General features: G+C 41.0%; 1 protein-coding gene across 1 annotated transcript in view; it reads left to right on the top strand.

Moving 5' to 3' along the window:
• The window catches only part of MSRA (methionine sulfoxide reductase A), a 317,905-nt gene that overhangs the window by 196,382 nt on the left and 104,777 nt on the right, over positions 1–16,746 (top strand). The window contains exon 4 of the mRNA XM_075415036.1: positions 1,932–2,036. Coding sequence (XP_075271151.1) covers positions 1,932–2,036 — 105 coding nt within the window. The remainder of the gene's footprint in view (positions 1–1,931; positions 2,037–16,746) is intronic.

Below are 16,746 nucleotides of genomic sequence, written 5' to 3'. Positions count from 1 at the left end.
TCTGTTTGCTCTCCTTATCTCAAGCAGCAACGAAAGTCCTGACCTGGGCTTCAGCTAAGGCAAAATCCGTTATTTTCACAGATAGTCCATATTAAACCATGAAACCTGGAATAAATGCCATCCCTGAGCTAAGATGGCCATCAGTTCATGCCAGAATATAGAAAGACCATTTCACTTCATTATTAAGCCAATTATCTCTGACTTGTATCTTTATTCTACTAAATCTGTGATCCCTTTCTGCTAACCTACCATCAGAATTTGACTTCAGATAATGAGTAGCCTCCACGGACTGCAATAGGTGTCGTGTAGGTGAAGGAGGAGTCGGGCCAGTGGTTGTCTGGACAGTGCTCTGGTGAACAGGATGGCATGGTTTTAACTACAGGGTACATGGAACTTGGACATTTTTGCCTTTTAATCTCAGTGTAGGTTTGTTGTATTGTGAAGCACACTAGATAGATAGGAACCAATTTGATTTAATCAAAAATTTCATTACAGATGTCCCAGATGTGCCCGCTTTTACTTCTCTGCATTGTAGACTAAATTTAATCCCAGTCTTTTAAATCCCTCTTAATAGGTAGCCCACCCCTCTGAGCCTCATTTAGTTTTTCTTCAAGTGCCCCATTAACTGATATAATGCTGTCATACTTTCCCCTGTTATGTCTCTTTACTATATCCTAGCATCCTTTTTATTTCTTTCTACTCTTTTTTTAATTAAAATTTCTCCTAGCATCGAATTGGTGTTTCTGCTGAACACTCCTCGGTTGCTCATAGACTTTTTCTTGTTTGGTGACAGCTAATTCAGAACCCATCACTGGGCCAGATTCAGCTGCTTTTTGCGCTGCATGAAATTCGACAATTCTACTGATGTCAGTTAAGTAAATCTGAACTTTATGCTGGTATAAATGAAATAAAAACCTTGCCTAGTGTGATCAAGGAGCTTATTACATCCCCATCAAAAGGCAGGTCTGGCTGCCCTGTTTACATTTGTTTAGTATTTCCTGATTATGATTTAACTGAAGCATAGGATATGTTTTCCCCCCCTTCATGGATATATTATGACAACAAAAATGCCTGCATTTATAAATTCTCGATGTGTGCTTGTGTAGCACTCAGTACGACGGACTTTCACCCCGACTGAGATGTCTGAGCGCTCCTCAATCCAACTCTTAGTTGCAACTGAAGAAAATTATGTGGCTGGATCCTTCACATTGTGTGAAACTGGATCTTTCAAGAACGTTGTGAGTGATTAGACGCAGAAGGAATGAAAAAATCCTGCCCATAATGGAACTGAAAAACAGGAATATGCTTTAATGTGCTCTGACACCTGCTGATCTTCCTTGAACTTCGTCCACTGTCGTAAATACTCTCTTTGACTCTTTTTGAAGCCCATTGGCATCAGTGGTTTCGATGATGGGAAACAGTTTGAAATTATTTGCGTAATCTTGTGTAAACACACCCTTGAAATTTGTTTTTATAATCAAATGTTTTATCCATATCTTACCTCATGGAAACGAAGCCCGGTTTTATGCTGCCAAGACAACTTAGACATAGAAGTTTTCATATTTTAATGTTATATTTAGAATATGTAATAATGTTATGCTAGTTGTCAGTTACAAATATTTGAGAACTATTTGTTTTTTCTCCTGAAAACTGATGAACTACTGTAATAATGTCCTGTCTTACCTTATTGCCTCTCTGGATAGTTTATTTCATGATGGCCTTGTCCAAACTAGAAGACATCTTGTGGTTAGCATGCATATAAAATATTGTATAAAAAGGCTTAGGTATAAATGATGATAAATCAAAACACCTTTAGGGAAAAAAAAGAAAAGCAAAACAAAGGATTGTGCTTTGCATCTCAGTATAAAAAAACTAGATATACACTAGCTAATTCTCACTAATAACATCTGATTTTATTTTGTCTCTTTAAGGTAAAACTGGCCACACGGAGTCTGTACGAGTTGTATATCAGCCAGAAGACATCAGCTTTGAGAAACTGCTCAAGGTCTTCTGGGAGAATCATGACCCGACACAAGGTAGAGTGATGAGCGAGCCAGTATTTAATTATCGTACTAATTACAGCTGGGATAATTAGTGTTTGAGCTGCATGGAAGAGATGAACCTTGAAATCACACTGGAGCTCAAGAATATGAATGCAGACGTTTATTGACAGAGAAAGAGAGGGAGCAAGAGAATGCGAGTACAGCAGCTCACAATACCCCTCCTCCTTTACAGCTGTCTGTGCTGGGATAATTCCCACAGAGAGCCACAGGAGACAATAGAATTTTTTTTTTCAACTTTGATTATGAAAATTTCTTCTGCGATGCTATCTTTTGTCTCTCAGATTAAAGCAGATTTCTTTACAGCTTCAGAGCTGGTCGTTTTATTTGTGCTGAAGACCTTTATCCTTCATAAAAAAATTTGTTTGTTTTTTGTGTTTTTCAATGGCAGTAAATATCTTTTATGATTAAAAAAAGGGAACAAAAAGAATGAAGAGATGGTGTGTAGAAGCACCGGCAAAGCATTCTAGCTCTTCGCCTTATTTGAACCATTTGATTAAATTTATCTTTCTTGGAAGAGGCTTCGTGATGACATTACCCACATCTGTGCAAACATCAATGGGAAACTGTGTTGAGAAAACATTTTACGTTTTTATATAGTTTCAGTAAACATCCTTTCTGCCATTTCCCAGAAATACTACATGCAGTAACTCATTTGAATATTTTAACAGCTATCATAATTATGCCACTTGTTACTGCATCTGGGAACAAAAAAAGGCAGATGATGATACCTTCAAAGTGTGACACCATCCTGGGAAATGGGAACCCTGAAAATGCAGATGATGATACCTTCAAAGTCTGACGCCATCCTGGGAAACGGGAACGCTGAGGGGCTGTTGTGGGTGAGGGTCTTCTGGTGAGCCCAGCATGGGTTTCCTTGTTGACATACCAGGAATTATGCTGAGATATTACTGGGGATTCGAAGGAGGGATGGACAAAGGATATAGAGCCCAGAAAACTGACCTGGAGCTGTGAATAAACACGGTCAACTAGTTGAAGAGACGTAAAACTACAATCAGGTAATCTTCACAGGTGCTTGTGTGAGGAGCAGATACCTCATAGTGAGGTTGACAGCCCAGCCACTGGTAAGCCAAAACAAGTTCCAGTAGCTGAAAGTTTGGAAATTTCCACCTCGGAATAAAGTAGTTTCACAGCTTTCAGTGTAATTAAACATTGGAGTCTTTTTCCATCACCATCCTTTCGAGTCTGGAAGATGAGATAATTTATCATTTTAAAAGAGGAGCTTGATTCAAGTCGTGAGAAGAAATTTGGTGTCTGTGTGTCAAGTGTGGTGGACTATACTGGGATCTGTTGATTTATGAGCCTCCCTTTTCAACTCCTTCCTTCATCGTCATGTTCAGAGCAATTTGTTTGCACAGTCTTGGAAATACTTGCAGCTCTGCATGAAGACAATGACCATCTTCAAATCATGCTCCAGGGCCTCTGTGGTTTGCTTGCAGGGGTCTGGGAGGAGTCTTTCTCCTTATCCTACCACTGGTTGTTTCAGGTCCTTTTTTTTGTTCTTTTTTCTTTGGATTGTCAGGGATCCGCCACCACCAGAGGCTGGCTTCTGTGTAATGGGCTGGTTGTTTTGATGCAGCAGAGAATCCTTTTTCTCGATAATTGGTTCATGTGTCTTGCCCACATGTTGGGATTCATCCTGATTGCCAGAACTGGGAACTAATGGCCAGGACTATAGGGTTCTTCATCTTCCAGAGCAGTATGACAAATGGATTTCTGCTGAAATAATCTGGGCAGCTACCACCTCATCAGTCGCCTGCCATGTCTGTAGTCTTGGCTTTGACAATGCATAGCTGGGCTCTGCTGTGGCACACATACAATAGGTCAGGTTCTGCAGAACTTCAGTGCTTTAGGCTGACTGATGTTCATATGCTGGACACAGTAGTATGTGGATGGAGTGTCGCAGTTGTGATAAACAGGTCAGATCAGATGAATTTATGATTATTTCTTGCTTTTAAACAAGGAAAATGATGATATTATTTCTTTATATTCACCTTGCGTTCTCACAGAACTGAGGTTCAAAATATTTCCAGTCTGTGCTTTCAGAAGAAGGTTGGATGCTGGCAGATGCATGATTCACTCTTTTTCTGGCAACTGGGGAAACATCATCTAATTAGCCCGGGCATAGAGCCACGCTAATGTGGCTATATTCCTTCTGGGATGTGAGCTAATATCTCTGTGTGACACTGTGCTGTGTAGATACCCAAGGCATTCACAACTGCCTCAGGCTTCTGTGTGGCTCTGCAGTGCTTGGTGTAAGCATACCTGAGCCATTATCTAAGCTTGGCTCCGTAGAATTTCCAGATAGTCTCCTGGAATAATTTGCTGAAAGTGAGAGCATCACTTTGTCCGCAAAGAAGATGTCACCTTTCTCTGAAGACTTTGCATACCCCAGACTTGGACAAGTTGCTTTACCTATATATTTTTATGGTTGCTTAGTGCTGATCGCTGTTGAAGAACTTTGCAAAGCTCATCAGACCTCAGCCACTTTTCTTGATTTGAGGAAAACCTAAACCACAAGGTCCCAATTTTAAGTTTTTTTATTTTGTAGGGTAGGAATGGTATGCTTATATACCCATTCAAGTTCGGGCAGTTAGCAGTAGAAGATCTTTAAAGTGGAATTGTTTCTTTGCACTGATTTATATCTACTCCCTGCTTTTAGCTTGCTATGGGAAATGTGGTTCTATGTAAAGATACTGAGAGTTATCTCTCTGACCTATGATATTTTTCTCCTTTCCTGAGGTTCAGCTATGTGAACACAGTAAGTCTTATTTATCCAGCCTAGTGGGCGTGCAGGATTCTGCCTGTCAAAGAGAAGGTTTCTACTAAGCGCATAAATTTGGAAGATTTCTTATTCATGAAATTCAGGCCACTCTTTGGATGAATCCAGTGTTTCATGTATCCAGCGAATTCTGGACTTCTTGAGTATAGCCCCCACTCAAAAGTGTAAAAGCTTTGTGTGTGGCACTATCTTATCTTTTCTGCAGAAGCTGGGTTAATGCCATTTAAGCCCTCCTACCCCTAGCAGAGATAATGGACTTGTCTAATTGTTCTAGTGTCATTAAACATCAAATATGTACATTCTGTTGTGGTTAAAGACCTTTCAGATATCAATCTAGATGGTACCAAGTTGCTAAAGAGTACAGGCTGGCAGTCCTCTCATTCATTATTATATGAGCATATTAATATTCAAAAGTTCCTGCTTTCCAAACAGTTGGACCTCCTGCCTTCAAGATGAACCTGACATTTCATGGGGATTTAAATTTTCCCTGGGAGGCAACCTGACTCTTGTTTCAGAAGCTCTTGAGTCTGAGTACTATAGAGAAGTCTATTGAAAAGCAAGAACCTTTGATCAAGTCAAACAGTCTATGAGTTGAAAGAGATTCTCCCAGATGAGCATCTAAGTGTGGGGCCCTGATAAAGTCTTCCTTGACTATTAATTTAGGCTCTATTTTATAATTCATTACATTTGGGATACTGAAAAAGCAACAAACAAACCCCTGACTTCTGCCAAGTGACATATGGTTGTCATCTCCAGTCAGCCTCTAATGCACAGATCAGCATTCCTTCTCTGCTAGGAATGATCTTATCTATAAGAGGATTGCCCCGTGTAGGTCTAGAAGTGCTTGAGGTGGTTGCTTCTTTGTCATTGATACAGAAAAATAAAAAGAATGAATGTGATACGCTGAAAATACTGCAAAAGAAGCTTATGGCTATTCACTTTGTACATTATTTTGCTTTTCTGAAGTTGAGAGAGCTGTTGGGCAGATTCTGTATTGCCTTGTTTTTGCACTAAAGGGGCCATCCTCAGAACCTTCCAGATTTTTAAGATGTAAGTCTGACTGTCTCCTAAAACTGCACCCTGATGGTGGTTCTGCTGGCACCTCCATGCTGTCTGTCTAGAGGGATGTGGACTTTCAGATTGTTACTTTGTCTGTGTTATGCCTCAGCCTGTAGTTTCACGATTGCAGTAAGCTGATCTTGGACTGAACGACTAGGGAAAAGGGCAATTTTCTTCTCTCTCCCTGACCTGTCTGTAGAGTACAACCTCCTTCTTTGTATTCACACTGACCGTCACAAAGTTCTCTGCTCAAGCTGAAGATTAACCCCGCATGAATTGAAGTGGAATGTAATTTTCAGCCAGGACTTAAATTGCCATGAGCATGACTGCTGGTGGGACCACCCTTCTGGCATTAGCACTGTCCTATAGTGTGTGAGCCAATTGCAAAACTCAGCTGTGCTTATGTTCAGGGAGGAAGATGACGTATTTAATCTGATCAGAGTTTGGCCACTCTTTGCGGGGTGTGAGAAATGATTTAGAAAAGATAGGACAAGGCGTAATGGCTTCAAACTGAAAGGGGGGAGATTTAAATTAGGTATAAGAAAGAAATTCTTTACTGTGAGAGTGGTGAGGCCCTGGCCCAGGTTGCCCAGTGAAGCTGTGGCTGCCCCCTCCCTGGCAGTGCTCAAGGCCAGGTTGGATGGAGCTCTGAGCACCCTGGTCTGGTGGAAGCTGTCCCTGCTGATGGCAGGGGGGTTGGAACCATTTGAGCTTTAAGGTCCCTTCCAACCTAGACAATTCTCTGATTCGTTCTGTGATTCTATGATTTCTCCAAACCTTCGGAAAAATCTGTTTGTCACAGTGCAGGTGTGATTCCTCTAAAGCATATCGCTGTTCATGGTTCTCCTGACCGTGAGTGTGGTTGAAGTCCTACATGTGCAGGACATTTCAGCCCAGTCCAAGGCAACCTTAAAGAAAGGCTCCTTGTTGCTTGCAATTGCCGTATAGAACAAGCAGAAGATGAAACAAATACTATTTCTTTCTCTTTAAAACACATTTGGAGCAAATGAAAAATCCACTCGCCTCCGTGAGCTCTTTTCTCTTTAATACAATCCAGAACAGATGCTGGTTTTGGTAGTTCTGCTCCCCACATTTGCCAAGGGTACCTAATCCTTCCCAGCCCACAAGAAACAACTTGGGTACAACGATAGTTCTCTGGGGTGAGCCCCTGTTGTACACAAATCCCACCCTGTTTCATCGCTGCTTCTGGCTTTCTGTTTGGGTTTTCGAGTTAGTGGAAGGAGCTGAGAGGGAGGCAGGACTCCGCAGTTTTGGCCGCCCTCTGACAGTGGGGTGAAGGGCAAGGGCACCCATGGCCACCGCTGCCCAGGAGCTTATGGATATTTTGATTCTTTTAGTGAGAATGTACAAAGAACCAAACTGAAGTGGTTGCATTGCTCCTTTCTGTCATGAAGAAGTCCTTATCTTGCCATTGTTTGTACAGGAAATGTAAGCAGGACTGATATTTTTCCAGCAGTAGAGGACCATCTGTACCACAGCAAACTCATCCCCTGCCAGATTCATTCAGAACATCTCTTAGTCCATATGTCTTATGGATCCACGATAAAGGAGAGATGTATGAGCCGTTTCTCCTCCCTGTGACCTTCCAAACTTTTTGGCATTTAGCCTTAGTGCTGATACATGAATTCTCCAGATTTGTATCTGGTTTTCGTTGTGCTGACCCATTTTCATTGCAGAGGGTATATTTATTTCTCACCAATTTTGAAGGACTGTACTTTTTTTAGACATTGCATAAGGAATCTATCATCTGCAAATAATTAAAATTATAGACTAGAAATGACATTGTATTGCTAATGAGCAGATGTGTCTACTTATACCAGTGGAAGAACAGCTGTACACATAAAAAACACTACAGCGACCCTAAACCAGCATTATGTATTCCGCTACAGGCCTGTAACTTCATTTAGAGATTGAAGTGAAAAAAAGAATCTTTCCATGTAACATATATCCAGTTTTGACTTTTTCTTTACATTTCTCTAACTCTCTCCCCTTTATAATTTGAATGAAATTTGCAAGTCTCAGATTAAAGCACAGAGCACCTTTGTCCTGTATTTCAAATGTTATTAAGAGTACTGATGGTTTCAGCGTTATTACAAAGTGTAACAAAACCCAGCAGAAATACAAAATCTATTGTCACCAGACGTATTAAATATATTCAAAATAGAATTACCGACCCCTCAGGGAGCCATTCTAGGTCCAATACTCTTCAATATTTTCATTAATGACTTGGAGGATATAGTGGAGAGGATGCTAATTAAATCTGTGGTAAAGACATCGCTAGGAGGCTCTTGGAGGAAACGAATGAAACACAGCTCTGTGTTGATAAATTAAAACAGCCATGGAAATCGATATGCTGAGACACAATAAAGATAAATGTATATTGGTTCATGCAGGTCTGAATACTCCACAATAGAAATAGGAGTTGTTTGATAGGAGACAGTGTCTTCTGCTGCCTTCAGGTTCTTCTAATTCCTGCTTTCGCCATTGAAATCTCGGTGGTGGGACGTAGCTGACTGATGTGGAGCCATCCCACCAGCAACCATTTTAGTGGTCCCTTGCCCGTAATCATCTCATAAATACCTGTGGTCTATACTTTTTGCAAAGTAACAAAGAGAGCCTTTGCCAGTGGTGCGAACTAATGCTGCATTTTGAGAATGCAACTTCGTTTCTTTCATGAACTGAAATGCCTAATGTTGTGTTGGTCCCATTCTTTGTCCTTTCTCCAGAAATAAATATGCATTAAAAATAAATATGTATTATTAGGCTGCTTTGCCTCCCCAGGAATTTTAGCTGTCGACCTAATTTGCATATTACACTCTTTTTATCCAGATAAATTAGAATAGACTTTTTCTGACCTATATTTCCAGTTTAGGAGATGTTGTTTTTCCATATCACAGTGAGAAGCTGAGATTTGACTCTGCATCTTTTTTAATGAAGGGGATTATTAGCCCATGCAGTGGTTGCTGAGATGGCTGAATAGTTTGCATTATGAAGTGAGTGGTGCTGAATCAATTCTGGCTCAAGGGCAAGAGCCCTTCTGGGCTTTGATTTCTTCTTACCTTTAAACCACTTTTTACCTATTTATTTTATATGTGACAATGATGTGTTAACCAGTTCTCCAGAACAGCAAAAAATTAACTTTATCTTTCATTTTTGCTGCAGTCAGTAATAAAATGGTTCCTTGAGAATAGCCATGGCATGAGTCTTTTTATGCCCTTGAAGATGACACTGTAACTTTTACGCTGTGGGAAACACGTACCTACCACTCACCTGAAGTGAGGGTAGATTTAGTCTAGATAGAAGGAAGAAATTGTTTACGCTGAGGGTGGTGAAACCCTGGCCCAGGTTGCCCAGAGAGCTGGGAGATGCCCCATCCCCGGAAACATTCAAGGCCAGGTTGGACAGGGCTCAGAATGTACCTGATCTGGTTGGAGATGTCCTTGCTCACTGCAGGGGGCTTGGGCTAGGTGGCCTTTTAAACCCAAAGTATTCTGTGATTCCTTTTGTTCAGAATGCCTGTATCTACTAAGAACAGTTTTGGAAAATATTTTTATTCTGTTACAGTCTTCCTCATTTCTGGGTTATTTTGTAAGTATAGCATAGCTGTGTTTGTAATTGAGGAGAGGAAGAGGAAGGGTTGAGGAAGATAATCTTTGTTTTAATTGAGGCTTCTTGATTTGTAACTTCGGAAGGAAAATCTGGACTTCTCAATGCTTAGGACTGTCTTCAATAGCTTTCAAATATCCATGAAGTCAATAGATGTGTGGTGTGAATAACAGCATCTAGATTGTCATGTATGTTTATAGGATTAGAAAAGAGCAACCTCAGAAGGTCTTTTTCTGTAGAATTTGTTGATGGACTGTTCCTAATCTTTATACAAGGAAAGCAATAGACAAAGTCAAAACAAAGTAATACCAAGCATTCTTTTCTTCTTCAAATAGCCCACTAGTGAATTTATTGTACTTGGGTCTAGAAATCTGAGGCACTGAAGCATGGCATCATTAATCATAGTTTATGGTGATTATTAGTAGGCTTTTAATCTTTGTTTTCATGTATAATTAGGTACAAGAGGTCAAAGCTGACTCTCTTCTAAACAACAATATTTTCAGTGAATGACTGTTTTTCTCTGCCTGCAATTTTCTCGCGCATATTTATAAGAGTATACTTGTCTGTGTTCGAGAGAGCAGTGTCCCATGAGTTTATCATTTGATAAAAGCACATGACAACACTGCTATTTTTATTATAACTAATTATTTTTGTTGCTATTGCAATAATGCTTTGTGGATCATAGTAAGTTTAGATTCATAGTGCTAACACACCTAAATTTAGGCAAGACACTAGTGAGCAACAGATAAATGAAGAGAAAGGAGCAGGCACATAAAGAAAACAACAGCAAATCTGTGTGATTCCATAGCTGATCTCACTGTAGTACCTGACCTGAATTGCTTGATTTCTTAATTATGTTTTGTCACATGATCAGTAGTTGTCCAGCTTTTTGTGAGCATCACAGCACAGCTAGTCCATGAAGAGAACAGGCAATGAGGCCCATTTCAGATGCCCAAACAGAAATGTCTTTTGCCGTGTCAGATGCTCTAGTGCATTCTGCCTGTCTTCTACTTAGAGTCATAGAATCATTTAGGTTGGAAAAGACCTTTAAGATCGTTGAGTCCAACCGTTAACCTAACACTGCCAAGTCCACCACTAAACCACATCCCTATGTACCACATCTCCACGTCTTTTAAATATCTCCAGAGATGGGGACTCCACCACTTCCCTGGGCAGCCTGTTCCAGGGCTTGATGAGCCTTTCAGTAAAGAAATTTTTCCTAATATCCAATCTTAACCTCCCCTGGCACAACCTGAGGCCATTTCTACTCACCGTATCACTTGTTACTTGGGAAAAGAGACTGACCCCCACCTTGCTACAACCTCCATTCAGGTAGTTTTAGAAAGTGATAAGGTCTCCCCTCAGCTTCCCTTTCTTCGAGCTAAACAATCCCAGTTCCCTCATCTGCTCCTCGTAAGACTTGTGCTCTAGTCCCTACATCAGCTTTGTGGCCCTTCTTTGAACATACTCCAGCACTCAATGTCTTTCCTGTACTGAGGAGCCCAAAACTGAACACAGGATTCAAGGTGCGGCCTCACTAGTGCCGGGTGCGGGAAGACGATCATTTCTGTAGTTCTTTAGAAAATGTAGGGCTCCCTTACACCCTGTGTCATGTCCTCCAGTCTCTTCCAGACATCTCTGCTATACACATTTATTTGGTTTTGAAGACTGTCAAGATCTTTGGTCAGATTTATCTGATCAGTATAGCCATGTCAGGTGGGATAAAAACTGAGATAAAGCCACCTGAATTTGGATAGTACCATCGGCATAAAATGTCTTAGATCCCACGATTGTCAGGAGAGATCTGGTCAACAAAGTTGACTCACCCCAGCTTAGGCACCTATGTCGCCTTCGTTGGCGTGGCGACCTGGTTCAGGGACGGCTCGGCGACCCACCCCTCGGCCGCTCGGGTCATCAGCACGCAGACACCAATGTGGTGGACGGCAAATGGCGTTTATTGATAAATAACACAGCGTTATATAGCCTAGGTTTACAGCATCACTTCCGTCTGCTTACTTCACGGGTTAAACGCTATTGGCTATTAGGAGAGGGGGGGGACACTACCTTTCCGTACAGCGCGACATCTTCAGACCACCAAGCCTTAACTACCCACACACCTATGTTTAGTGAGCTTTTGGTGGCTTCAGCCTGGAAGCTTGGTGCCAGCTGCACCGATGTCGTGGTTTAACCCGGCAGCTGGCAACTAGGAGCAGACAGCCACTCGCTCACCCCTCCCCTTCTCCCCAGTGGGATGGGGGGGAGAATGGACCAAAGGTAAAGCTTGTGGGTTGAGATAAAGACAGTTTAACAAAACAGCAAAGGAAAATACTACTACTACTACTACTACTGAATATGCAAAAAAAGATATATACAATACAATTTTTCTCACTGCCTGATGACCGATTCGTAGCCAGTGCCCGAGCAGTGATCGCAAAATTCATGTATTTTCACGGACTTTGCAGAACTCCTGAAAAAAAAGACTGAACTCATGGAAAAGTTTGAATTCCTGGACAAAGATGAATGTAAAAGAGGAGTCCTGCCCCCCAGCCAATCCCCAATTATATACTAGAGCATGATGTCTATGGTATGGAATATTGCCATAGGGCAGCTTGGGCCAGCTGCCTGGCTCTGCTCCCACCCAGCTCCTGCCCACCTGCTCATTAGCTGAATATGAGAAACTGGAAAAAGTCCTTGATTTCTTAGCAACAACTGCAAACATCAGTGTTACCAACATTCTTCTTGTACTAAACCCAAAACAGAGCAGCTACTGAGAGGAAAATTAACTCTATCCCAGCCGAAACCAGGACAACCGATAAATACTCTTAAAAGATTTCACTTGCATCCCAAGTTCATCCAGCCCTGAGACAGACTTTTAAGAGAAGGCACCTCTGAAAGGCCCTAATGTATTCTTATGACAGAAAAAGTCTAAAAACTTTTCTAAAACTAATCATTTAACTTTTGATTAAGGTTAAGTAAAAATAGGTCCCCTACAATACGTTTAATGCCTGTCATGGTTTAACCCCAGCTGGCAACTAAGCACCACAGAGCCGCTCACTCACTTTTCCCCCACAGCAGGGTGGGGGAAGAGAATTAAAAGGGTAAAAGTGAGAAAAGTAATTAAAAGTACTTTAACGAGTAAAGTAAGAGTAGTTTAATAATTGAAATATAATAGTAATAGTAATAGTAATAGTAATAGTAATAGTAATAGTAATAGTAATAGTAATAAATGTAGTGAAAAGGAAAATAACAGAGAGAGAGAAGTAAAATCCAAGAAAGAGAAGTGATGCTAATGAGAGCAATTGCTCACCACCAACCAACCGATGCCCAGCCAGTCCCCGAGCAACAGCCCCTCCACCAACCTTCCCCCTAGTTTTATTGCTGAGTGTGACGTCGTATGGTACGGACTATCCCTTTGGTCAGGTGGGGTCTGCTGTCCCGGCTGGGTCTCCTCCCAACTTTTTGTGTACCTCCACCCTACTCACTGGTGGGGGATGTGAGGAAGAGAAGAGGCCTTGGCTCTGTGTAAGCACTGCTCAGCAACAACTAAAACATCCCTGTGTCATCAACACTGTTTTCAGCACAAATGCAAAGCACAGCCCCATACTAGCTACTATGAAGAAAATTAACTCTTTCCCAGCCAAAGCCAGTGCAGTGCCATTAAAGGATGGCTTATGTACAGATTCACCATTTTATTTGCCTGTTCTATGCAGTATGGGTAAAGGTATATTTTCAATTAATAATCAGAATTGGATTAAAATTCCTGTCTGCCAGTGACATTTAATACTTAAGCTTTGTGACACTCATCAAAAACTAGCCTATGGGGTTTTGTGGGCTCAAGTAGATCATGAACTCCCTTAAAAGGTCAAAGAGCATTCAAAAATGCTTTGAAGCAATTTTCTATCTGAAGGAATTAATAAATAACGAAGCATACAGGGAGCTCTTCTTTCAAACCAAGTCTTCATTCAGACCTTCTAGTTTTGTAATATATTTGAATTATCTTGAGAAGCAGTGTGATGCATGTTGTAACTACTGAATAATAATGCTAATAAAAAGCAAAGAGAATTGGTCAGAGATAGAGCCTAGGCTGGTATACTACCACCCCTTCTTGAGGACAGCCTGTCATTTCCACTAATGGGCAGAAGGGAGACCTGATAACTCTTCATGGCCCAAATCTGACAATGTTGGAGGCCTGCATAAAGTCCCTGATATACCATATGGGAATGTCTCTGTGAACTACTAAGGGGAAAGCAATAGTTATTGGCCTACATGAAATATGTGAGATATCTGTGCTTCTCCTTTACTGTAAAAAAAACCTAGAATATGAACAAGCACAAGACAGAAGTTGGAAGCAGAAAATAATGGTGGGCATTTTGCTGGACTGAACTTAACACCTACCACTGCAGAGTTAAGCATTCTGAAATTTGTCCCTGTATTTCATATTGGGTATAAAGCAGGATGCCAAACCTGTAGAGACCAACGCCCAGGAAATGGGTTTGGTCAATGTAGAGGGGCAGGAGATATTTATTCCAGATGGAAGAAGAAGGAGATGAAGAATCTTCTGAGAGCGTTTTTCTTGTCAGCTTCTAGTCCTTGGATGACTTTTCCCAGCAGATGCTAGGGTGGGCCATACTATTTTAGTATGGTGGGATGATGGCATGTGAATCACAGAATCATGGAATGGTTTGGGTAGGGAGTGACATTCAAAGATCGTGTAGTCCAACCCCTCTGCCCTGGGCAGGGACACCTTCCACCAGACCAGGTTGCTCAAAGCCCCATCCAACCTGGCCTTGAACACTGCCAGGGATGGGGCATCCATAGCTTCTCTGGACAACCTGGGCCAGTACCTCAGCATCCTGTCATAAAGAATTTCCTCCTAATGTCCAATATGGAATAGAATAGAATAGAATAGAATAGAATAGAATAGAATAGAATAGAATAGAATAGAATAGAATAGAATAGACTATTCAGTTGGGAAGGACCTACAATGCTCATCTGGTCCAACTGCCTGACCACTTGGGGGCTCACCAAAAGCTAAAGCATGTTATTAAGGGCATTGTCCAATGTGGTGATATTGTAGTGGTTTTTGCTATTGCAATGCTGTTAAACCTTTTGGACAAGGTGTCCTTAGGGTCTACAGATAGTGATGGACTACTCTTTATCTCAGTCACTGTACTAACTGCACTCCTCCCTGGTGAGCTGGGATGGGAAATTTCATAAAAGATGAGGAAGCTGTAGAAGGCCTGGCAGGGAAATTTACTTCAGTACAGGACAGTTCTGGGGCTGCTTTTAGCCCTGTCCCATGTGACCTCTTTTCCTGGCTGTTCCTTTCCTCATCTCACAAACCTGTTTGCATGCCCTCCTGCATCTCAGTTGTTCTGGTATTTTGCTGGAAGAAAGCAGGAAGGCCTGCCTCTTCACATCTGCACAGAAAGCAGCACAGGTATTAGTACTCCAGCTCTGGGGAGAAGGTGGGGGGTCACGCAGCTGGGTGGCATAGGTCAAAGTCAAGTTGGCCACACTGAGAAATGATCATTATTGCCGTGGCAGGTCCCACAAAATCAAAGATTTATAAAGCTGCTCTTTTTAAGTGTTATTTTGTTTTTGTTGTAGCAGCATGTTGGCCATTAGTGATGGGAACGGACAAGATTTCTTGTTGCAGCAAATTGGTGGCAGCAACTTACCCCATTCCCACAAAATCTCATTGCTAAAAGAGTGGTGGAGTGTGTTCTCCTGTGTGTCCGTCTGTTTCTGGGTATGTTCTGGCATTAATGAAGAACCTGTTGCCTGAAAAACTCTCCACTTCAGAAACGATCGGTATTTCATACAGTGAGTGTTGTATTGACCATCATCAACAAGCTCATTTACACCAGCACTGGAAATCTTAAGGAAGTAAGTATTTTGTCATGTCTTTGTCCTTGGAGATATTCATAACTGGACTGGACAAGGCCCTGGACAACTTGGTCTAGCTGACACTACTTGGAGCAGGGGTGTCGGACTAGAGACCTCCACCAGTCCCTTCCAACCTCAGCAAAGCTGTGATTCTGTTTTAGCTTCAAAACTGCACTAGAAAACCTGTAATCTGGTGGTTTGATGAAGGCTGAAGACCATGCATTTTTGAAGCTGCTGTAAATTATTTAAAACTTTGCTGTAGGCGTGATGTTCGAAGTATACATGCAAGTCAGAATTTATAGGGAAAGCTCGTATTTGCTGTCTAGGTCCCAAAGCAAATGTGAAAGACCAAAACTGTAGTTTCCTCCTTGACACTGAAAACCGTGTGTATTGAAAGCTTTGTAAACCTTTTAGTCTACTGACAGTGTAAAAGTTTTCTTTAATATGTATAAGCCCATTAAAGTATTGTAACCTTCTGAAGAAACTCTTTCATATTTCATTTATCCTTCCTGCACCCTGGCACCTTGAATATCATCAAGAACTCTCAATCCACAGCACTGTAACTAACTTCTTTTCCATTAACATTTTTCTCCTTTAATCATATGCTATAAAGAGTTTTACTTTCCCTTGGCAACTTTTAAGCTGTATAGATGTAATCATTACAGTGAGTGATGACATCAAGCCAGGGTGACATGGTGCAATTGATTTTTACTAAATAATTATATGATGAGCTGGAAGAAGGAGTTTTATTAGTCTTAACTCAGCAAGGATTGATTGGGGAAAAGAAAATGACCAATCAGTGTACCAGGTTTCTGCGGATATAAGAAAATAAGTGGCAGCTGCAGAAAAGTCTATAAATCATGGAAAAAATTATGATAAAAATAAGAGCTATGAACTGCCCTTTAAAATTTCACTGGGTGGCACAGAAGAGCCTAACAGACCTTAGTCATTAATCTCCATTATGCCTGGGATCCTCTGAGAACAGCAAGGTTGACGAATGATGCCATTACATTTTTTTTATTATTTTTAAATGGAGAGAAGATAAGGAGTGTTGTATGAGTATTACTTTCAAGTCATTAGAGCGTTGAGTCTTCAAAAGAAATCCCTGATTTAGCCAATAAAATGAATAAGGTGTATTTTGCTTTAGCCTTCTGTAGGTAATATATTAAAAAATCACAGTTTCAAAACAAATCTGCTTGTTTACAGTTAATTCTCTATTTCTCAAGGAAAAAAGAAGAAGAAAGTATAGTACTGGGAAATATGTATTTTTATTAATGCCATGGATCTTCTTATTTCTTACCAAACTTA

The sequence above is a fragment of the Opisthocomus hoazin genome, chromosome 2 (assembly GCF_030867145.1).
Source record: "Opisthocomus hoazin isolate bOpiHoa1 chromosome 2, bOpiHoa1.hap1, whole genome shotgun sequence".
NCBI classification, from domain to species: Eukaryota; Metazoa; Chordata; class Aves; order Opisthocomiformes; family Opisthocomidae; genus Opisthocomus; species Opisthocomus hoazin.
This window is presented reverse-complemented; position numbering and strand designations above follow the sequence as displayed.